Source organism: Dipodomys spectabilis, unplaced genomic scaffold (genome assembly GCF_019054845.1).
Source record: "Dipodomys spectabilis isolate Male_0828 unplaced genomic scaffold, ASM1905484v1 ptg000424l, whole genome shotgun sequence".
NCBI lineage: Eukaryota > Metazoa > Chordata > Mammalia > Rodentia > Heteromyidae > Dipodomys > Dipodomys spectabilis.
Window position 1 is genome coordinate 68,683 of NW_024871101.1, and position 24,297 is coordinate 92,979.

Consider the following 24,297-nt stretch of genomic DNA (forward strand, 5'->3'; position numbering starts at 1 on the left):
CCTGGTATGTAAATTCTTTTTGAGGTTAGAGATCTTTTACAGAGTTTAGTATATAACAGATTCAAAAGCCAAGCTCCTTAACGTCCCAGTATTCAATTAACTCAGTGTGCAAAAGCACCACCACCTTTATACAGGACATCAAAAGCAATATATCTTCTATGAAACAGTATGGGCACAGATTTTCCAAGCTGGGGAAATGCAATAAAGAGCACAACACATTTTGGTCACTTTATTAAATGACATTAAATAGTTTAAGTTTCAACTACTAAACAGCACTTTGAATGGTGAAAACACAGATAGTATATTGTCATACTTGAATGCTTGTCTTTAAAAACACAATTCCAGTCCTTATATATATTACAAAACAGCCTTAAAGGAAGAAATGACATCTTTTCTACAGTACTTAAGATACTCAATACAGAACCAAAAAGCAGTCTAACAGAAACAAAGGCAAGTCTTCCCCGCTGTATGATTTCAGCAGCCAAAGCTGGATGATGGACTGAAACAGTACTATACAACTGGGACAAAAACATATACAAGATCACAATACTAAGCAAAACGCTTTACACCCAGAGAAATAAAACAGGTTACAAAATGTGGAGAATTTAGCAGGCAAAACTGTATTACAAGCAACATTTTAAATCGTCATTTTTAAGCCATTGCAACTATTTAAAACATCTAAAACAAATATAAAAAATGAGCCTTTTTTAGTATTTGATGTGGTTTTTATCTTCAGATTATTTGTTAAAACTCGATGTTATACTCAAAGTACAGATTATGTAGCTAAAAATGTCAAGTGAGGAAAGTGTATGCAACGTGGTCCAAGTTTTATTTCAAACTCTGATTCCAATTAGTCCTTCTAAGTATCATTCTTTAAGTTCAGAGTGGAATCCACAATGAAACGGTTTAGAAGGTCGCCTATAATGTTCACATCTATAGCTTTGAGTAAATAATTAGACCATGCTGAAAATCCCCAGGTCTGGTAAATGAGGTTTAAAGTGATCTGGACTTAGAAACACCAACTGGCAACAGTTGGCCAAGAGACTACTAGCCTCAGATATTTATATCATAAATCTTGTCTTTTTCATTGCTTCTAAAGTAAACATACACCTGCACCCCTCCACACCCATCCCAATTAAATAAATTTTGTGATATGGCTGGTGTGATATCTAAATCCACACATTTGGTTGGCAACATTTTACCAGTGGAGGGCAGGGGGTGGGTCCACTGGACCTCACAAGTTCTATATTATAATTCTAGTGCTTATGGACAGTTTCCCACAAAGTTCTTCCAAGATAAAAATGGAAACCTCTTTCGGATCCAAATGACTCCAAAAAAATTTAGCTAATGTTCAGATCATCCTAATCCAGTGAGAGCAAAGCCAATCCTCCATGAAGCTCCCCCACCCTAACCCCAGAATTCTTTTAGCTGTTTTTAACCTGTTTCATCACCATCTCAAAAATGGTTTTGCCATGTTGAGTTGACTCTGGTAGTCAAAAACAATCCTTTTCTTTAGGAAATTCAAGCAACCAAAATGAATATGAATAAAATTATGTCTTTAAAAAAAAACCTGAAGAAAAAGAAAGGTAATGGGTTTTTAAGTAAAATTTCAAAAAAGAATACTACATGAATTAATTTCCATTAAGAAGTCACCTCACAGATCTAAACTGAAAACAAAATACATATATATATGCATATATATATATAAGCTCTAAAAATTTTTGAGAAAAATGTAAGGAAATCTGGGAACAGAACAGTGACGAGAGAACAGAAAAGCATAGAAGCCAGTGATCCTTATCTTTAAAAAGAGGAATTATCTATCTCACAATACTGACAGTACTGGGAATTGTTCAAGCACATTCCTCATGTGAACTTAAAGTCAGCAATGGTTCTGCCATTTTGGTGTTGTTTCTAAAAACAGGGTGTGAACCCAACAACCACAACTTCAGCGCTCATCTCCCCAAATGCTAGAAACTTGATTTTCTCAGTCCACATCCCACTGCCAGCAACAGGATGAAGCACTAGCACTGGCACCGTGCAGAGAGGAGATGTGCTTTGTATCAGTGCCAGAGGAAAGAAAGAAAATGCATGTGGGGAAGAGAATCCACAACCCTGAAAGTTTACCAGGAATTCTTTCAGCACATTGAACCGAAAATAAAAATGGCAGAAACACTCTAGAAGAATAAGGAATTCTCTTCTTAGGCTGTACTTAAGGCTGTTTCTAAAATGCTACGCTACCTGCCAGACTCCTCCCTGACTTTAGAGTAGTAGTAGGATTGAAGGATATTGCACACAATTCTGTGTCAAGGATAATTCTTAGTTTCCAACTTTCAACCACGGACACAAATCGGCAGGAACCCAGTTTCAGACTTCAGTCAAAAGAACATTAAGACCATTTCAATTACTCTAATCCAGAAATGGGTTAAGTACAAAAGTAGCTCATTAACTTGAGGAATCAACTCTAAGAACTCAGCTGTGTGGTTTTCATATGTAAAGAACGAATATAGAAATCTTTATATTCTTTTTCTAAATTCATTAGTTTTATGACAATTTCACGGTTGCTAAAAGCAGGCATAAAAATTTGAGAGGAAACTGGGGAGCTGTTATTGTTATGGAAGGACTTGTTTTCACTGAAAACAATTTGAAATATCTTCTGTACTCATTGTGTGTAAGAAGATTCTAGGCAACATCACTGACAAATGTCAGGGAGAAATGGTATGCCCTATTTAAAAAAATTGAAAACTAATATGGAAGATTGGCATTTAAAGGGGACCAAACTATTTATACAGTTGAGTTCTGTTAAGTCGTGATTCCTAAAAAAATAAAAGATCTTTCTATGATTTTAACAATCCTTTAAGCTCTTAGTGCAAAATCACATTGATTTCCCTTGGGAAGGTCCTGGGTTTTTGCTCCTCATGGGGGGTGGGGCACGCTGAAGTGGTGGGGGCTGCATCCCACCGGCCACCGACTGATACATTCCTCTCATATCAATCTGCTGGTAATTGGAAGGATTCATTATTAAATTTGGGGGCTTTGGCATCATGAGGTGGCCCAGTGTCGCTTGCTGGTAAGTCATTTGTTGTTGCTGCTGTTGATTGTACTGCTGCTGAAGCCTTCTGTTCATAAGTATTCGCTGGACGCAGCTGATTAACTAGAAGGGGGGGGGGGGGGGGGGGGGGAGAAGCTGTTACAAGTGTATGACTTGTCTCCAAAAGGCAAGGATCAAGTTTTGAGTTAAAATCAATTTGTTCAGGGGGTACCATACCAAAAGGAAAACACATTATTGTTATCACCATTACTAATTTGATGGCATTCATAGGCCCATTACTGTAGAAACCAGTTAGTAACACCATTTAAGGCTAAATTCTCTTAATGACTTGACTATTGTACTGCAAGCAGCATTTAGGTTAGTTGCCATAGTAACCTGCCCAGCACTGTGATTAGTTTCAAGTATTAGTTACAGCCCTTTTTGTCAAGTCTCTTTTCTTTGACATTCTTCTGAATATTTCACATGATGACAGGCAAATAAACATTTCAGTGACAAACACCAAAGGGAAAAGTGTTTGTAGTAGGAATAATTCCTACCTGGAATGTCTCACATTTCCTAAGATCATTTAAAAACCACACAATTCTGTCGTGCTTTCGAAGTAAAATTCATGCCACAGAAATTGATTCCCTTGGTGTCAAGAGTTGAAATTTCCCAGTGCAGTGTGAGGCAGATGGCTGGCACAGGGCTGGGAAAGACGATCAAGGATTCTGGAATATGCTAGCTTTCTGAAGAATTATGTAATATAGCAGGAACGTGCAATATATATCATCCAGGGCTCCACCTCTCATTCTCAATTTAAATATACTGCAAAGTCTACATTTTAGAAGCCATGTAAAAATGGCAAAAGTGATACAAGTCTGGCAGAAGTTCCTAAATATCTATGCTATGTGAAAAATAGAATTATAATAAAAGATAGCCTATGCATATTTTAAGTGGTGTCAGCAATGGGAAATTCTTCCACCTTCCTAACAAATGAATTATCTTTACGAGGGTTCTGAAAAACCTTCCAGAATAATCAACGTGACCATCCGTCCTCTCTGTAGGAGGAATGATTACTGATACAGTTACACAGATCTATTATTATATTATAATTCAAAGAAAGTAAACCTAACCTAGAGGTAGTGAGAATTCTTACCATCTGTTGTTTTGTCAATACGTCATTGTAGATTGCTTCCCTCCGCTTCACATCAAGCTCCTGGCTGGCTTGTCTACTCAGGGCTAATGCCTGCACTTGGGCCTCAGAGAGATTCATGTTTTCCTTCCACTAAAAGAAAAATCATTCATTTATTCCTTATGACAGTACACTTGCGGGAAAAATGATTAAGGTACTTAAAGATATTCAGGATTTTTACAAAATGCCCCTCCCCTTGCTTTAATTCGTTCCTAAAGGAAAGCACTGTGAAAGCACAGTGTTAAGTTGTCCACTATGGTATAGTACACAGGCTCACTATCTCTGGAATTAAATAACTATTTAGATTTAATTACTGCAAATGGTAATTAAAATGTGTTTATGCAAATAATATGCACATACTTTCTACATTTTTTAATCTTAGATCCAACTTCTTTGGGGAGGGGGGTCTGGTCGTGGGCTTGAACTCTGGGCCTGGGCGCTGTCTCTCAGCTCTTCAGCTCAAGGCTAGTGCTCTACCACTTGAGCCACAGTGCCACTTCTGGCTTTTTTTTCTGCTTATATGGTGCTGAGGAATCGAAACCAGGGCCTCATGCATGCAAGGCAAGCACTCTACCACTGAGCCACCTTCCCAGCCCAGATCCAACTTCTTTTATAACAATAACAAAAATTATTGGATTATAGCCAGGCACTGGTGGCTCATGCCTCTAATTCTAGCTACTCAGGAGGCCCAATATGAAGACCACAGTTCAAAGCCACCTTAGGCAAAAAAGTCAGAAATGAGTCTAGACTTCAGCAGCAAAAATGCTATATGGAGGCATGGCTTAAGTGGTAGAGCACCAGCTGTAAACAAAAAAGCCAAGCCTAAGAGCTACAGACCTTGAGTTCAAGCCCTGATATTGGCACCAAAAAAAAAGGATAGTTTGTGACTATGATCTAGTTTAGTAGTACAGCTAGTATAAATCAAGTTACAAGAATTCTTTTTTCTCATAGCAAATTTAATACATTCCCACGAAGCAATATAACAATAACTGAAAATTAAAACAGCTGGACATGGTAGTACATCCCTAAAATCCTAGCAGTCAGGAGGCAGAGGCATGAGTCTTAATTTTGAGGCCAGCCTGAGCTACACAAGACCTTGTCTCCAACATAAAAAAGATAGATAGATAGGTAGATAGATAGATAGATAGATAGATAGATAGATAGATAGATAGATAGATAGATAGATAGATAGATAGATAGAAAATAGATAAATAAATAAAAATATGGTGTGGCAGAAGAGGAGGTAACAATTTGGGAGTTGAAATAAGACAACTTGTCAGTATGCTTACTACAGATGAAATGATATCTTCAAGAGGCTGAATCCTCACTGCTGTCACACTGTTGGTTGCTTCCACAACTTTTTCTCTTCCTTGATTAATAAGGTCCTAGAAGAATATAGGAAATAAGTTAGCAAGGGTAGAACTGCGGCATCATGTTCAAGTGAGGGGCTTAAAAATGAAAATAAGCACATTTAAAGGGGGAAATCATGGACTCAATTCAAAACAATCTGTATAGAAAAATCAACTTTTTCTCATTCAATCATATGCAGTTCTAGTTTTCTATTTCTTTCTTTTTCTGCCAGCCCTGGGGCTTGAACTCAGGGCCTAGGCACTATCCCTGAGCTTCTTTTGCTCAAGGCTAGCACTCTACCACTTGAGTCACAGTGCTACTTCCAGCTTTTGCTGATAATGTGGTTCTAAGGAATCGAACCCAGGGCTTCATGCATGCTAGGCAAGCACTCTATCACTAAGCCACATTCTTAGTCCTAATTTTCTATTTCATAATACTATTCTGTAACACTATTTTCTTTTTTCTTTTTCTCTCTCTTTCTTTTCTTTTTGGCCAGTTTTGGGGCTTGAACTCAGGAGCTGAGCACTGTCCCTGAGCTTCTTTTTGCTCAAGGCTAGTTAGCACTCTATCACTTAAGCCATAACACCTTTTCTGGCTTTTACTGTTTATGTGGTACTGAGGAATTGAACCTGGGGCTTCATGCATGCTAGGCAAGCACTCTACCACTAAGCCACATTCCCAGCCCCCATAATACTATTTTCTATTTCATACTATTAATAGTGCCTTGTACATCACAATAGAATGTAAATTAATGTGTATATTTGTCTTACTCTTGAACATTAGACACACAATTGATTCCTTATATTAATCACTAAAGACAGTGCGCTATTTCCTTAGCTATTCAGCTATTCCTTAATTAAAAATCCTTCATTCCTTCAAGGACTGACTCCCTTGTGCACAGAACAAATTGTATCAGTTGACAAATAAAAAGAAAAATGCGTGGGTCTATTCAGAGGTGATCTTATGGAGAATGGGATATTCCCAAAGAGGAGATTTCACAATAGGGCATTTGAGATTGTCTTGAATTCATGTGAAGTGCACAACGTACCTCCAGCTGTTGGTTACTCATTGCTGACAGGGCTCCCAGATTGAAAGGAATATAAGGAGTTTGAGAGTTGAAAGCAACAGGGGGTAAATTGGTCCCAGTTGGTATGTTGAAACGCATGGTCAGTCCCTAAAAACAAAACAAAACAAAAAAGCAAAAAAAAATTGTGCACTTTTCACAGTGTGATTCAAAACTTGAAATTTGACAGCACCTACTGGTTTAAAAAAGAACCCACATTCTCAGATCTAGGAAATTATTAACACTCTTCCACACACAAACAAAACACCCTTTTCACCCGAAACCAAGATCTTATTACACAGAAAGCTTTAACCCCCTAAAGGTGTACTCTCTTTTTTCTGATAATTCCCACAGAAATGAGGCAATTCGAATTCTGCTGAGACTCCCAACAGCACATTAACGTTTAAGAAGTTTGGTACAAAGCACTAGGAGTTTAAAAAGGATTCAGGTATTAGGATAAGGTTTCACATGTGCAGGTCCTTTTTGCTCCAGTGGACTGCTGTTTCAAACGTAGAACTATTTGAAGTAAAGTTGCTGCTGGAGATTGACACTAATGTCCAATAATAGCATACTTCATGTTATGATATTTAGTCCAAATCGAGACTTCATAGTATACATATTAAAGCAACTTTTACCTCCAAGTCTAAGTGCCAGCAAGCTAGTACTCATGAGGGTTAACTTATGCTAAAAATACAGATTCCCTTCAGCTAGCAATTCAGCAAGCACTAGGTGGAAAATACTACTGCTTTTTTTTTGGTCTGTTATGGGGCTTGAACTAAGGTCCTGGGAACTGTCCCTGAGCAGTTTTGCTCAAGGCTAGTGTACTACCACTTTAAGCCATAGCACCACTTCCAGTTTTCTGGTGGTTAACTGGAGATAAGAGTCTCACAGACTTTCCTGCCCCGGCTGGGTTTTGAATCTTGATCCTCAGATCTCAGCCTCCAGAGTAGCTAGGATTATAGGTGTGACCCACAGGTGCTCAGCTAATATTAGTTTTTTCTCACCTATCCTCCTCCTCTCATAGGTAGCTAAAGCTCATAAATGAATACTCACACTTGGGACCCTATATCTGAAGACTCATTATATTATTTTGGGGGGGGGGGGGGTCTGGTCATGGGGCCTGAACTCTGGGCCTGGGCGCTGTCCCTCAGCTCTTCAGCTCAAGGCTAGCACTCTACCACTTGAGCCACAGCGCCACTTCCAGCTTTTTTTTCTTTTTGCTTATGTGGTGCTGAGGAATCGAACCCAGGGCCTCAGGCATGCAAGGCAAGCGCTCTACCACTGAGCTACCTTCCCAGCCCCAAGACTCATTATATTATTCATGTCTTCAAAGGAGACCCTTTTCTTCTTTACTGCTCTTTAAAACAACTAACATAAAACTCCAAACTAGAAGGCATTTTATGCTTTTTCAAACTTGGCTGGTTTCACTGTGTTGCCCAGGCTACTTTCAAGTAATCCTGCCTCAGCCTCTCAAATAGCTGAGACTACAGGCATGTATCACCATACCTGGCCCCAAAAGCATATTGTAAGAAGGTTTTGTTGTGACATTTTCATACATGCATACACATACCCCCATTACCCTCTTGTTTCCCCAGTCCCGTTCCTCTCTCAAATAGCCCTCTTCCCTCAAAGTAGCATTCTGAATGAACTACCTTCTTTTCTGCCTCATATTCAGCCCAAGCTGCTTTTCTTTCTTCTTCAGTCAACTCTTCTTCTTCTTTGTGGTCCAACAGAGAGTCATGTTCATGATATCCTACAATGTGTTCTTTATGTATTTGAAGAAGTTCTGCAAGTATGGTATCCTATTATGAGGGATTAAAATGATACAGAGTTATTTGATTCCTCTGGACCACATTCCTTTAATTCTATACCGAATTGTTAGACTAGAAACTATTTAAATTTCAATATATACTATAAATTATTTACAAACAGCCATAAAATATACAACATCATACACTTTGTGTGTTGTGTGTATGCGCACGCACGCACACACGCATCTACACACACGCCAGTTTTGGGGGCCCACTCTGGGCCTGGACACTGTTTCTGAGCTCTTTTTTCTCTAACTTTATTGTCAAGGTAATGTACAGAGAGGGGTTACAGTTACAGATGTAAGGTAATGAGTACATTTCTTGTCAACATTATTACCCCTTCCCTCATTTTTCTCCCTCTTTCCCTCCCTCCAATCCCACCTTCCCAAGTTGTAAAGTTCATTTCTAACATATTGCCTTGTGAGTATCGCCGTTCCATTGGTTCACCCACTGTCCTTTGTCTCCCTGATCTCCTTTGTTTAAAGCTAGCATTCTATGACTTGAGCCACAGCTCCACTTCCACCTTTTTGGTGGTTAATTGGACTTTCCTGCCTGGGCTGGCTTCAAACTGAGATCCTCAGATCTCAGCCTCTGAGTATCTAGGTTTACAAGCATGCATCCACAGCAACACTGTACTGAAAACTCATAACTTCATGTTTACCACAACATGTTTAGAGATTCAAAAAACTTTTTGAAAAACAAATTTATAACTTTGGTGCCGAGAGAGGGGGCGGGGGACAGGGGCAGGGGAGGAGATGGGAAGGATGGTAAGGGGAAACAAAGGAAGAGGCAACAATGCTTGATAAGAAATGTACTCATTACCTTGCTCATGTAATTGTAACCCCTCTGTACGTTATTTTCACAATTAAAAAAATTTTTTAAAAAAAGCCCTTTTTGAGATCGGGTCTTGCTATGTAGCCCAGGCTGTCCTATATGCACAATCTTCTTGCTTCAGCCTCTTGAGAGCTAGGATTACAAGTGTGTGTGCTGTCGAGCTAGGAGAAATTCAGTTTTTAAATTTTACCACTTTAAGGCTTTTAAGGGCATTTACCCCAATTTTTTTCATATGCCTTATGTTTTTTGCTTAGTTGATAAATGTTAACATAAATCTTTTGAAATTAGTCATTATGGGCTGGAAATATGGCTTAGTGTTAAGAGTGCTTGCCTAGCATGCATAAAGCCCAGGATTAGATTCCTCAGTACCACATAAACAGAAAAAGCTGTATGTGGTGCTATGGCTCAAGCGGTAGACTGCTAGCCTTGAGCAAAAGAATCTCAGGGACAGTGCCCAGGCCCTGAGTTCAAGGCCCAAGACTGGCAAAAAAGAAATTAGTCATTATATTAGATAGTTGTGGTTAAAAAACATGATGCCTGTTTATATGTATTTAAGAACTTTATTTTCATAGACACTTTAGCTACTAACCACAATACCAACCAAAAAAAATCTAAATTAATCTAAATAGGTACAGAATAGCTTAATTATAACATATAAGGAATGAACCCAGAGCCTAGCACAGGCTAGGCAAACACTCTACCATTGCACCATATCCCCAGCTCCCACTAAGTCCATGTTTTAAGGTTAAATTGTGTAAAAACTGGGACCACTTATATACATATTCTAAGATCACTAAACTCCTGCTCTGTGTAATTATGACCATGGAAATGAGAACGAGTTGAGATAGGTAACTAAAGTAAATCATGGATGGTACTAATTTTTAAAATTTAAATAAAAATAGCCAGGTGCTGGTGGCTCATGCCTGTAATCCTAGTTACTCAGGAGGCTGAGAGCTGAGGATCATAGTTCAAAGTGACCCCAGGCAGGAATGTCTGTGAGACTCTTATCTCCAGTTAACCACCAGAAAACCAGAAGTGGCACTGTGGCTCAAGTGGCAGAGCACTAGCCTTGAGCTGAAGAGCTGAGGAATGGCACCCAAGCCCAGAGTTCAAGACCCACGACCGACAAAAAAAAAATTAAATTAAAAATATTCTTATAAGCTGGATGCTGATGGATCATACCTGTAGTCCTAGCTATCCAGGAGCCTGAGAACTGGGGACTGTGGTTCAAAGCCAGCTAAGGCAGAAAAGTCAGACTCTCATCTCCAATTAACCATCAAAAAGTCAGAAGTAGAGATATGCCTCAAGTAGCAGATGCTAGCCTTGGCACAAAAGCTAAGGGGCCCTGAGTTAAAGCCCCAGGATTGGAACTAAAAAAAAGTACACATGAAAACATAGATATATAAAAGAAATTTTAATTCACTTAAAAAATAACTTTCCAGTTGGGTGCTGGTGGCTCATGCCTGTAATTATAGGTACTCAGTAAGCTAGGATCTGAGGATTGTGGTTCAAAGCTAGCCCAGGCAGGAAAGTCTATAAGACTCATCTCCAATAAGCCACCCAAAAAAAAAGGAGCCAGAAGTGTGCCTATGTCTCAAATGGAAGAGAACTAGCCTTGAGCTAAAGTACTCAGCGACAGCACCCAAGCCATGAGTTCAAGCTCTAGGTCCAACACATGCACTCTCTCTCTCTCTCTCTCTCTCTCTCTCTCACACACACACACACACACACACACTTTCCGTTGCTTTTAGTAAGTTCTCCTAGGATAAACTCTATATCCAAACTGAATGGGAATTTAGTAAAGGAACATACTTACTGATTAAATGAAGGACAGGAAGTACATATAGCACATTAAACTCACATTTAATCTCCATCTAGCAATGCTTAAGTCATGAAAAAAAAATAACCACACTTGAAAAGAATTGCATCTTTATGTGTTTATCTATACCTGGAGTATTAGGTCCAAAAACTGGTAGCACTCAAAAAATTGCTAAGACTCAAATATAAGGCCCTCTTTCTTACATAATAGCGAATGCTGACACTAATTCCATATATTCTATTTAATATGTATTTTTTATTTTCCTATCAAAATAAACATTTGAAACACATATTTCCTTTCAAGTAGAAAATATAGATGAGCTGGAAGTGTGGCTCAGCAGTATTGTATTAGCCTAGTCAAGTGTCAGGCCCTGACTTCAATGTCTCTGCAAAAAACTTAAAATTTGACGTTCATAATATGTCATTTTCTTTGTTGAAATTAGAAAACATTATAAGACCATACAAAGAGAGGGATTCAATTCTCTCCTCCTCCAATGTAGCAATCTACCAACCAAATCTGACTTCTGTTGTTCTTGTTTTTGTTTTTTGGTCGGTCATGGGGCTTGAATTCTGGGCCTGGGCGCTGTCCCTCAGCTTTTCAGCTCAAGGCTAGCACTCTACCACTTGAGCCACAGTACCACTTCCGGTTTTCTGGTGGTTTATTGAAGATAAGAGTCTCATGGACTTTTCTGCGCAGGCTGGCTTTGAACCTCGATCCTCAGATCTCAGCTTCCTGAGCAGCTGGGATTACAGGCGTGAGCCACTGGTACCCGGCCAAATCTGACTTCTTTTGTCTATGGCACACTGAATAGGCTTTTCATCACTACATCAACTTCCAAAGTATAGTTAGTTACTAAGTAGGAAGACAGGGAGATGTACCAGTTTGTATTAATTCATGGTATTAAAAAATAATGCTGGGCTGGGAATGTGGCACAGTGGTAGAGTGCTAGCCTTGCATGCATGAAGCCCTGGGTTTGATTCCTCAGTACCACATAAACAGGAAAAGCCGGAAGTGGTGTTGTGGCTCAAGTGGTAGAATGCTAGCTTTGAGCAAAAGAAGCTTAGGGATAGTGTCCAGGTCCTGACTTGAAATCTCAGGAGAAAGAGGAGAGGAGAGGGGAGGGAAGGGAGAGGAGGGGAGGGGAGGGGGACAGGGAGGGGGAGGAGGAGGAGGAGGAAGAAGAGAAGGAGGAAGAGAAAGAGCAGAGCAGAGCAGGAAGGAAGAGAAAAGGAGAGGGGAGGGGAGGGAGAGAGGGAGAGGGAGAAGGAGGAGGAGGAAGAGAAGGAGGAAGAGAAAGAGCAGAGCAGGAAGGAAGAGAAAAGGGGAGGGGAGGGGAGAGGGAGGGGGAGGAGGAGGAGGAAGAGAAAGAGCAGAGCAGGAAGGGGGAGGGGAGGGAAGAGGGAAGAGGGAAGAGGGAAGAAAGAAAGAAAGAAAGAAAGAAAGGAAGGAAGAAAGAAAGAAAGAAAGAAAGAAAGAAAGAAAGAAAGAAAGAAAGGAAAGAAAGAAAGAAAGAAAGGAGAGGGAGAGAAGGAAGGGAGGGAGGGAGGGAAACAGAGAGAAAGAGAAAAAGAGAAAGAAAGAAAGAGAGAAGAGAGAAAGAAAGAAAAAGAAAGGAAAGAAAGAGAGAAAGAGAGGAAGGAAGGAAGGAAGGAAGGAAGGAAGGAAGGAAGGAAGGAAGGAAGGAAGGAAGGAAGGAAGGAAGGAAGGAAGGAAGGAAGGAAGGAAGGAAAGGGACAGAAAAGATCCCTTTCTCTACTACAGCTGGGTAAACTGGCACAAGCCTGTCATTTTGAGTCTTGTGGGAGGCTGACACAAAAATCTATAGGATCTCATCTCAGTGGAAAGAAACTGGGAGTAGTGGCACATGTCTGTCATCCCAGCTACCACAGTAGGCCTAAAGGTGGCACATTTAGGTCTAGCTCAGCATCTAGGTAGGAAGCCAGACACTATCTCAAAAATAACCAGTATAGTGAGTGGGGATGGGAAGGAAAACCTGAGAGCGAACAAGGGAAGGGGTGACATTGTCCAGAAAGGAGTGTACTCTTTACCTGATTTATGTAACTATAACCCCTCTGTATACCACCTTTATAATAACAATAATTTTTTTAAAAAATAACCAGTACAAAAAGGGGCTGTGGGTATGGCTCAATGGTAGAATATCTGTCTAGCAAGCTCGTCCTGAGTTCAAACCCTAGTACTACCACCCCCCCACCCCCGCCCAAAGATAAAATACTATCTTAGAGGTATGACTCCTATATCTACCCCTCAAGCATGACTGAAGAGATATAATTTAGTAAAAGAAATTCTAAAACTGAAAAAACACTAATTTTAAGTGATCATAACAAATATAATTAGAAAAGTCAGTACATCTATAATAAATCTAATAAATTACAGAACTCAGATGTTCTCAGATTCTCCCTGATTTTACTTCTACTTAGCATTACATGATTATTGTAACCATAGTCAGTATCAGTACGTTTTTCTTTTTTTTTTTTTTTTGTTTTTGTTTGGTGCCAGTCACTGGGACTTGAACTTAGGGCCTAGACATTATCCCTTAGCTTTTTCAAAATTCAAGGCTGGCACTCTACCACTTGAGTTACAGCTCCACTTCTGGCTTTTTGGTGGTTAACTGGCGAGAAAAGTCATGGTGGAGGTCAGGAGGGGAAAATCTGGGAGAAAATGGAAGGGGGGCCTGGGAAGGTGGCTCAGTGGTAGAGTGCTTGCCTTGAATGCATGAGGCCCTGGGTTTGATTCCTTAGCACCACATAAGCAGAAAAAGCCAGAAGTGGCACTGTGGTTCAAGTGGTAGAGTGCTAGCCTTAAGCTGAAGAGCTGAAGGACAGTGCCTAGGCCCAGAGTTCAAAGCCCCATAACCAGCAAAAAAAAAAAAAAAAGAGGGAGGGGGGTGACACTGTTCAAAAAGAAATGTACTTGCTGGGAAGGTGGCTCAGTGGTAGAGCGCTTGCCTTGTATGCATGAGGCCCTGGGCTCAATTCCTCAGCACTACATAAGCAGAAAATGCTGGAAGTGGTGCTGTGGCTCAAGTGGTAGAGCGCTAGCCTTGAGCTGAAGAGCTGAGGGACAGTGTCCAGGCCCAGAGTTCAGACTCCATGACCAGCAAAAAAAAAAAAAAAGAAAGAAAAGAAAAAGAAATGTACTCATTACCTGACTTATGTAACTGTTGCCCCTCTGTACATCATCTTTACAATAAATTTAAAAACAAAATACAAAAAAATAGTTCATTGACTTTGTTGCCCAAGCTGGCTTTGAACTGTGATCCTCAGATCTCAGCCTCCTGAGTAGCTAGGATTTACAGGTGTGATCCACCTTTCTCCCTTCCCAAAAACAGCTACCAAAGAGAAGACCAAGAGAATGTATCCTAGGAACTAAATTAATTTTTGGCTGTGCCACTATATTCATTCTCTCTATAACATTAGATAATAACTTAGCTTATCTGCATGAAAGTGAAACATGGAAGAAATATTCGCTGCTTATAGACAACAGGATGATAAACAAAAAAACCCCACCAGAATAAAGAAAAAAAATCTAATTCCTTGAGAATATATACTATGTCAATTAAGTATATTGTTACTTCTCACTTATAAGCACCACAATTCAGAAATTGCTTTTTATGTGTGTAGGGAAAACCTTCCCAGAAATTCATTTATGCATGTGCAAACACACCCTTTAAGAATGACAGACCAGACAGCCTATCAGGGCAGTCCGTAGTACCTTGTAATTTTCAAAGCCCAAATCTATTACCTTGGAACAAGGAGAAATTGAGAATCAGAGGAACAAAGAAACTCCTGCAATTATACAGCTAAGGATTAGCTGAGACTGAAAACTAAATTTTCGGACTCCTTTACAAAGAATGCTTGTTTTCTTAAGGCATAGTTGCTCTATTCCCCAAATACACTTAATTAGACAAAAAAGATAATCCTCTGAAGGATTCTGGGGGATAGGGAAATGTAAATAGGTCTATTTTTGTAACTTTTTAACATTTTTATACTTTTAAAAAATAGCATTTGTTTAATTTAATGAAAAAAAAACACAAAAACAGACTGGAAAATGAACTACATAACTAGAGGACAGGGATGGGAAGGGGAAACTGAGAGAAAGCAAAGGAAAGGGTGACATTGTCTAAAAAAAGAAATTTACTCATTAACCTGATTTATAAAATGATAACTACTCTGTATATCACATTAATAATAACAACAAAATTTAATTTAAAAATAGCATTTGTTAATTTAATGAAAGAAAACTAAGTTCATCTTCAGGAGATATAATTTTGGGAAATCTCAAATATAAAGTTTTCTCTCATAAATTGTAGCCTATTAAAAAAATCAAGCATGAACATCTAATTAAGGTCAGGTTTGGGAGATTCAGGTCTTTGCCCATACAATAATATCCCTTTAGACCTATGGGCTACTGAAATTCAAGTAACAGGAAAATTCATGTGACTTTCTTTTTCCATCATGAATAAGTTTTGGACCCTTTTCCCAACACATCTCTTCCTTCCTTCCATCAAAGCAAAAACCTGTCCACATTGCTTCTATGACTACAACATATTCTCTTCACAAAAAACTGAAAGAAATGAAGGAGAATAGGAATATCCAACTACAAAACCCAGAGGTAACTTGCTGGCACCACAACATTTTCACAGACAGTTGTGTCTGCACCACCCAGCTTTGAATAAAAATGGCAATGTATTAATACTTAATCTTGAAGCCTACTTGGTTTCTTAATATCTTTCATGGACATTTGAATTTTACGTCAAATGCAAATATTCTTCATTTTTAATGGCTAAGCTGCACAAAGCTTTCATCATAGAGATAAACTTTATCTATTCTTTTTTTTTTTTTTTTTTTTTGGGGGGGGGTCCAGTCGTGGGCCTGAACTCTGGGCCTGGGTGCTGTCCCTCAGCTCTTCAGCTCAAGGCTAGCGCTCTACCACTTGAGTCACAGCGCCACTTCTGGCTTTTTTCTTTTTGCTTATGTGGTGCTGAGGAATCGAACCCAGGGCCTCAGGCATGCAAGGCAAGCGCTCTACCACTGAGCCACCTTCCCAGCCCCCAAACTTTATCTATTCTTATCATCTATTCAATCCCTTAGGAGATTTTTTTCAAACATTAAGACTGCTTCCTGTTCTTTGAACAATCTGCAATGAAATGAGCTCATGGGAGTATTTTAATATATTTTGTTTACCTGCTCATATACTGATTTCACTAATAATTCTCAAGGACTTAAGGATGTGTATGATAATCTTCATTATCAACCACAAGAGCTACTACAAGTAAGTTAACTGATTTTTTGAGAACTAGCAATTTGTTGTATACAATAGTTAAGAAACAGGAAGGCAGAAATCTTCCTTTCTTCCAGAGTGCTGCCTCTGTGTGAGCTCCAAATAAGAGAAAAGAGATCACAGTTTCTAAATCTTCTAGTTGTACACTAATTGCAGTACTCTATCAATACAAGAAACAAATGATGAGATCAAGAGGGCAGAAAGTATTTGTAACAGGATCCTCAGATTATGTCTCTGGGAAAAAGTTTTGCAAAGTTCAGAACAAGCTATAAAAGTTAATAAAGGAAAAATTTCATCCCATATACAATACAATCAGTGGAGAGGCTTTTGTTTTTCCCCTTTAAAGCAGCATTTATATTAGTTGCTATAGTAACACTATTATTGAAAACAATACTGGAACAGAATCTATAATCACTAAGCCAACAGTCATCAAAATGAGGTTTAAATTACATCCAAATGTGTACCTTTTCTTCGTTTAAACTTTATTTTTTGCCTCAATAACTGAAAAAGTCCTACAAACTGAAAAAAAAATTGCATGGTCAATATTTTAGCTAACAACCTAAATTAGTTTAAGCTTGAAAAATGACTAGTTCAATTAATAAAACAAAATTAATGATAAATTAGAAGTTTAAGTTAATTTATTTAGAAGTTTAAAGTATTTGGCAAGCTGACAAAAATTCCCATCTAATTAATTCTGAAATTCAACCTTGAAAATAAAATTGTTAAAAAACCATCAAGGCTTTGCCTGGGGGTAAGGTAGGGATTTGCCACGTTTCACAAAGATTTTGCTTGCCATCAGTTTCAATTTGAGTTGCAGAGTATCTGGAAATAAAATGTCACTACAATACTTAACTGCCATATGACCCACTCAAAACACGATGAAAAATTCCTTTTACTACTTAAAGAAGGCTAGATTTTTAGTAAAGAAATTTAATATTCCTAGTCAAAAAAGCTTCTACTTGTGAATTTGAAGTCTGTTTCTTCACAAACTGCACTGGAAAAAACATAGTGCACTTGATAAGTAACCAGAGAGCTTATTGAATGAAGTACACCAAACACTTCATATCAGATTTTTTTGGGTCAAGACCACCATAACCTTTGCCAAGGAGCATTTATAAATATACTGAGATCCCTAAATTGTTGGTATAAATAAGATAGTAAAAAGACAAGCCTGCCAAAGTGACTTTGATAAGAATGTTTTCTCCTTAATTTAACATTTAAAGAAGTAGATACTATTTTCAGCATTTAACCTTTAAAAATTGGTTATCTGTTACAATTATGACACATGCCATATGCCACAGTGAGGTAGAAAGCTGTCACTGTACACTTTCTATGACTGCGGTGATTTTCTAGACTGCAGCGTTTGAAATACAGACTGAATTAGAAATCAGTTCTCATTCTAAACATCCTTTAACTCGGCTATAGGTCTGGTGTAACAAGGAAGCAAGAAGACACACAAAAATAGGAATGAAGCTGGACAGTGTTGGCTCATGCCTTGGTTCAAAGCCAGCTGGAGCAGGAAAGCCTGTGAGAATCTTAATCTCCAAGTAGCCAGAAAGTGTAGGTGCAGCTCAAGTGGTAGAGTAGCAGATTGGAGTGAAAAAGCTCAGGGACAGGGTGCAGCCCCTGAGTTTAAGCCCCAGGACCAACACACACACACACACACACACACACACACACACGCACACGCACACGCACACGCACACACACACACACACACACGAAAGTAGCTACTTACCAGCTCAACTTATATTTTCAAGAAACATAAGAAAATGAGTGATAATAATAGTATAAGTTTCTAAGTGCCAGTGGTTCACACCTGTAATCCTAGCTACTCAGGAGGCTGATACCTGAGGATTGTGGTTCAAGCTAGCCCAGGTAGAAAAGTCCCTCTGGGACTCTTATCTCCAATTAACCACTCAAAAACTGGAAGCCGCACTGAGGCTCAAAGTGGTAGAGCATTAGCTTTGAGCAAAAAGAGCTTAGATCCAACAGCCAGGCCCTGAGTTCAAGCCTCACAACTGACAATAAAATAAGTGATACAGAAGACATCTAGAAATCCTTTATTCATCAATTTTCTCCTGCATTATTATATTCTTCAAGAGTACAAATATGTCTGATATAACCAGTTTAGCCATGAAACCTAGTAATTGAAAAAACAAAAGTGAGCTATGTCACCCACTCAATTTGCCTGCAAGTATCACAGCTTAAATTGTCTGTTGCTCATCTTTCTCTGAGTGTTAAAACACATATTTTTAAAAATTTTGAACCCAGGCACCAGTGGTTCATGCCTGTAATCCTAGCTACTCAGGAGGCTGAGATCTGAGGATCACAGTTCAAAGCCAGCCTGGGCAAGAAAGTCCATGAGACTTATCTCCAGAAAACCAGAAGTGTCACTGTGGCTCAAAGTGTAGAGGGGGGGAAAAAAAAAAAAAAAGCTCAGGGACAGCGCCCAGAACCTGAGTTCAGCCCCACGACTGACCAAAAAAAAAAAAAAAAAAAAAAAAAATTGAGACAGAGTCTGGCTGTGTAATGCAAGCTGGCCTTGATCCAGTGATCTTCCTGCTTCAGCTACCTGGGCTTCTAGGACTACAAGCATGTGCAAGACTTACATCTGAATTAGCCAAGCAACAGAGTAACAGCACTTTAGGATACTACACAAGCTGTAGTGCTCAAATACCTGTATTCATGAAAGATTATTGACTATAAGGAACTAACAACATGTTTGGTGTATCCTTCTAAATTCCAATAAATGGAAAATAAACAGACAAAAGGCTATGTAGCCTTGTTATCTAAGCTTTTCTTTACAAGGGATATCATGATAGAACACTTGAATTCAACATTGAATTTTGAATGAAAGTTTAATACACGCCTAAATACAAAAATGGTAGCTACCTTTGTAAACTGGGAGATTTATATGCAGTAATACTGGGGATTGAACCCAGGGCCTCAAGCAAGGTAGACAAGGAGGGTACCACCTGAGCCACATACAGATATCAGGTAATAGCTCTTAAAAGCAATGCCAGCCAACAGTAATAGATAGCTATACAATGATGGAGGTAGCATATTCTCTCTCTGTATTGTCCAGTATTTTGGCCACTCAGGACATGAGTCACTTGAACACTTGAGTCAGTAGTACTAATATGACTAAATAACTTACTTTTTAAACTTTAGTTTTAATAATGTAAATGTAAACAGCCACATGTGGCTAGTGACTTGTATGGACACTTCAGATCCAGGCTCTTAAGTGGATTTAAATCTGAGTTCTACCACTTACTAGCTTTATGTCCTTGAGCAGTTTATCTTTCCAAACCACCTGTTCCCTGCCCTGTAAAATGGGTTACATGCTATTAACACTTGCACTAGTTAATTAAATGAGTCCTTCTGAACCTTTATTCTCAGAAGTTAATATCAGTTTCGAAAAGGTTCCTGAAACAGGTTGATTAGCTCTTTCATATGTCACATTAAATTGTGGAAATGGAGTGAAATTTCACTCTAGTGGTAAAAGGAATAAGGTAAAACCTTTCCATTACCACGCACTATGGCTGATAAAACCGTACAATAACATCTCTGTTCAGTAAACTATGTTTAGAGGTATTAAAGCTTGCAGGAAGGACTAAAGACAAGGGGGAAAAATTGTACACAACATCAGGGTGGAGAAAGCAAACCTAAAGCCTCACTTAACTTAAATCCCTATTTTGTTCTCCCTATAATTACCAACATGCAGTCCCCACTTAAAAAGACCTAAGAGGGGCTGCGAATGTAGTTAGGTGGCAGAGCGCTTGCCTAGCATACAGCAGGCCTGGGTTTCATCTCCAGTACAGGCCCACAAAAGCAATACTGAGATGTTAACCCTTGCTCAGGTTCCATGTTACATAATTAAGTGGTGGAGCAAGTAAGAGTAAAATCAACCTCAGGTAGAATAGTGCTTGACAGGAAGGACAAAAATGTGTGTGCCACTTTCACTGCCTGGGACGTTGTGCTTGTTGCCAGTCCTGAGGCTTGAACTCAGGATCAGGTGCAGTTCCTGAGGTTTTTTTGCTTAAAGATAGAACACTACCACATAAACCACAGCTCTACTTTCAGCTTTTGATGGTTAATTGGAGATAAGAGTCTCAACATTCCTGCCCAGGCTGGCTTCCAACTGTGATTCCTCAGATCTCAGCCTCCTGAGTAGCTAGGACTATAGGCACAAACCTCTGGCATCCAGTGTTTGCTGTGTTTCTTAATAAAGCCTATAGAGCTCAGCTGTGTACACTGTACTAAAGAGAAACAGAATATCCACTTAAACCTTATGAAACATGACCTTGTCCCAGAGTTTCATCTTTGACATCTATGGAATTTACAAGTTTATGATTAGAAAAAGCACTTTCCCAAATAAAATGCACATGTTCATGGAAGATTAATATCACTTTAATATTTAAAAGATAAATAGTTAAAAATCATTTGACAAGCCCATCACTACAAACTTGTTCTGTGCAAATTGTAAGTTAAATGGCTGGGGAACATTGGCTGGAAAAACTAAGGCAATGAATAGACAGTAGACAGGTCCAGTCATCGATTTGAAAAAAAAAAAAAAAAACCACTAGAATGGTTAAGATTGTTGTATTTCGAAAGAAAAAATCAGCAGCAACAACCATTAAGAAAGAAGCCAAGCAGAGCACGGGTGGTTCATGTCTGTAATCCTAGCTACTCAGGAGGTTGAGATCTGAGGATTGTGGCTCAAAGCCAACCTGGGCAGAAAATTCTGTGGGACTCTTATCTCCAATAAATCACCAGAAAACCGAAAGTGGTGATGTGGCTCAAGTGGTAGACACTTGCCTTGAGCTGAAGAGCTGAGGGACAGTGCCCAGGCTCAGAGTTCAAGCCCCATGACTGACAAAAAAAAAAAAAAGAAGAAGAAGCCAATGAAGGATATGAGTGCCTAACCACTCTGGAGGCTGAAATATTAGGATTACAGTGTGAAACCAACCTGGACAGGAAAAAATCCATGGTACTCTTTATCTGCAATGAAATAGTAGAAAGTGGGAAAGGAAGGTGTGACTCAAGTGATAGAGTGCTAGCCTTGAGCAAAAAAAACAAGCAAGAACTTGAGGTTCTCAGTTCAATCTCTAGTACTGGTGTGTGCACGTGCACACACGCGCACATGTGTAAACATGCACACACACAGAGTCCAATGAGGGGATGCTGAATGAAGTATACTAACATGGCAGATTAAAGATAGAACTAAAGATACAAAGTAAATCCCCAATTTTCTTCCCTTCATAAACCCACTATGACAGATTTCAATTTCACTGATGGTACAGTAAGTCTAAGTCTAATGCCACCTCTCAATAGAGGCATACATCATTGCAGAATGATAGAAGTCCAGTTAAATATTACTATACAGAAATTCAAAAAAGGCCAGATCAAAGTGCCCACCATTTGTCATTCCCTGTGGATGACAGAGGAGGAGCAGGGACTATTGCTCTTGCCTTCAAAGAGCTGCATAAATACTGACAATAAATAATAGAGTGGCTAAGAAATTAAGTCTGAGATAGTAAATCTAGAAAGTAGGGAAGTAAAAGAAACTAAGAACAGAAATACAAAAGAACTACGTAATAAGGAGGCAGGGATATTAAAAAAAGAATGCGTTTACAACTGTACTATAATAATAGGAATCATCTTTGTAACATCTTTTTTTTTGGGGGGGGGGGGGGAGGGATGGTCCTGGGGCTTGAACTCAGGGCCTGACCACTGTCCCTCTGTACGTCTTTGTGCTCAAGGCTAGTGATTTACCACAGTGGCGCCACAGCACCACTTCCAGCTTTTTCTGAGTAATTTATTGGAGATAAATGGCTCACGGACTTTCCTGCTCAGGCTGTCTTCGAACTTCAATCCTGAGATCTCTGCCTCCTGAGTGGCTAGGATTACAGGCATGGGCCCCCAGCACCTGAATTGCTATAAGTTTATTAACTCATACTCTTTCCTTTCAGGTTTCTATGCAGGCATTTTTTTGGATGGTGGGTTTTGTTCCCCCCCCCCCCCCCGTCAGTTGGGGGGCCTGAACTCTGGACCTGGGCACTGTCCCTCAGCTCTTCAGCTCAAGGCTAGCGCTCTACTGCTTGAGCCACAGTGCCACTTCTGGCTTTTTCTGCCTATGTGGTGCTAAGGAATGAAATCCAGGGCCTCATACATGCAAGGCAAGCACTCTACCACTGAGCCACCTTCCCAGCCCTAGTGGGGTTTTTTTTCCCACATTAAAAAAACAACCTTTAAGTAGTTGCATAAAGGAGTTTCAATGCCAATTTATGAGTACAATGTATTATGATCAATGTCACCCCTTCCATCATTCTTGGTGGAGATTTTTATTGGGGATAAAGCATGTACTTCACAATAGACTATCTTTCTCTGCTACATGAAGAAGTGATCAACCATGCTTTTACTTAATTCAATGAAATTTTACTCTATGAAAAACTGTGAAATACAGACTTCATCAGATGACTAAGTTTCAGAGTAGCAGCTACATTAACCTTGGATCATGCTGGCTTTGTTTAAGCTACTAATATAAGCCTCCTTACCTTTGGCAGCATGGGAGTGTCCCTCTTCTTCTTCTTTTCAGAATTAGGGTCATCTAATAAGTCAGGCTCAAAAGTATAAAGTTCAGTAAGCTCATTCATGGTAAAATGCCGCTCAACCTGCTGCTGATCCACAACTCGGAAAGACAGAGATTGCTTAGTTACCTGCCGGTCATAAATCTTATCCTCCATGGTTCCCTTTGGGAAAAGAAGGAATACACAAAAACATTCTTGTAAGTATGAACCTTAATCAAGTAGAAATATAGTTACTACTTAATATGAAGTGCTAAAACTTCAAGGTCATGCATTGCCATAAAGAAATAATCATTACCAGTGTTGCTTAATTCATGAAAGACTTCAATTCTTAGCATAGTTTACCATAACAAATTAAGAAAATTAGTGATAATCATTCTAAATTATCTATCCCCAAAATACATTTCCTGTGCTGTTCCATATATTTCTAGATTTGATGAAAGTAGGAAGAGCAGGCAGATACCAGGGCAGAGAGATATAAAAGAAACAAGTGAAATAAGAATAAGGTGGGCACTGAAGTTTGAATGCAATAAACAGTTCAATTCCTCTTCAGTGTAATATAGTAAGATATTCATAATCATCACAAACTACTATTGGGTGTTAGTTTCTATATAAACTATTTTTGTATCAAGCATTGGTTTCTATATTTTAGAGCCAAAAAATACTGACATGAAATTCTGTGTCAATTACTTAAAAGCTAGAATATAAAGAAGTTGTGCTTTTAAATAACAGGAGAGAATATACAATGATGCTATCAATGTTTTCACATACTAAAGGAGATCAAATAAGCAAAGATCTTTAGCAGTGAAACACAGGCTCTAGTTGGAAGCCCAGATGAGAAGACAGGTGGAGAATGGTAATGCCTGCTGTTATATAGCAAATACACCAGTTAAAAAAGCAACTAGCTTCTATAAATGTAGATTACTTCCAAATATATTCATATCTTTGCTTTTACTTTTTTTTCTTGAATTTGAGTTTCTGGGCTTTGGTTTTTTGTTTGCTTTTGTTTTGAGACAGTTTTTTTAAACTGTGTAGCCAGGCTGGCCTCGACTCAATCCTCCTGCTTCAGCATTCTGAGTGCCGAAGATCACAGCCATGAAACCACTTACAACTGGCTTCTAAGTACCTTGGTTTGTATTTCAAGGACATTACTTTAATAGACTTGACTAGAAAACATTAAATAGCCTTTTTATCATGATTGTTCATATATTATTTCTTTTCTTATTTGCTCACGTTAGGATTACTGGTGGCCACTGGAAAACAATGACCTTGTCATTACTAAGAAAATTAGTTTGTTATTCATCGTCCT

At 39.0% G+C, this 24,297-nt stretch overlaps 1 protein-coding gene across 5 annotated transcripts in view; it reads right to left on the reverse strand.

Annotated features, from left to right (window-relative positions):
• Positions 1-215: 215 nt before the first annotated feature.
• The window catches only part of Atrx (ATRX chromatin remodeler), a 165,454-nt gene continuing 141,372 nt past the window's right edge, over positions 216-24,297 (reverse strand). For all 5 annotated transcript variants that reach the window (XM_042668266.1, XM_042668265.1, XM_042668264.1 and 2 more), the window contains 6 exons: positions 22,959-23,153; positions 8,286-8,435; positions 6,619-6,744; positions 5,510-5,605; positions 4,185-4,313; positions 216-3,151 (listed from right to left, as the gene is read on the reverse strand). In XM_042668266.1, the coding sequence (XP_042524200.1) occupies positions 2,873-3,151; positions 4,185-4,313; positions 5,510-5,605; positions 6,619-6,744; positions 8,286-8,435; positions 22,959-23,153 (975 nt within the window). In that variant the 3' untranslated portion in view covers positions 216-2,872. The remainder of the gene's footprint in view (positions 3,152-4,184; positions 4,314-5,509; positions 5,606-6,618; positions 6,745-8,285; positions 8,436-22,958; positions 23,154-24,297) is intronic.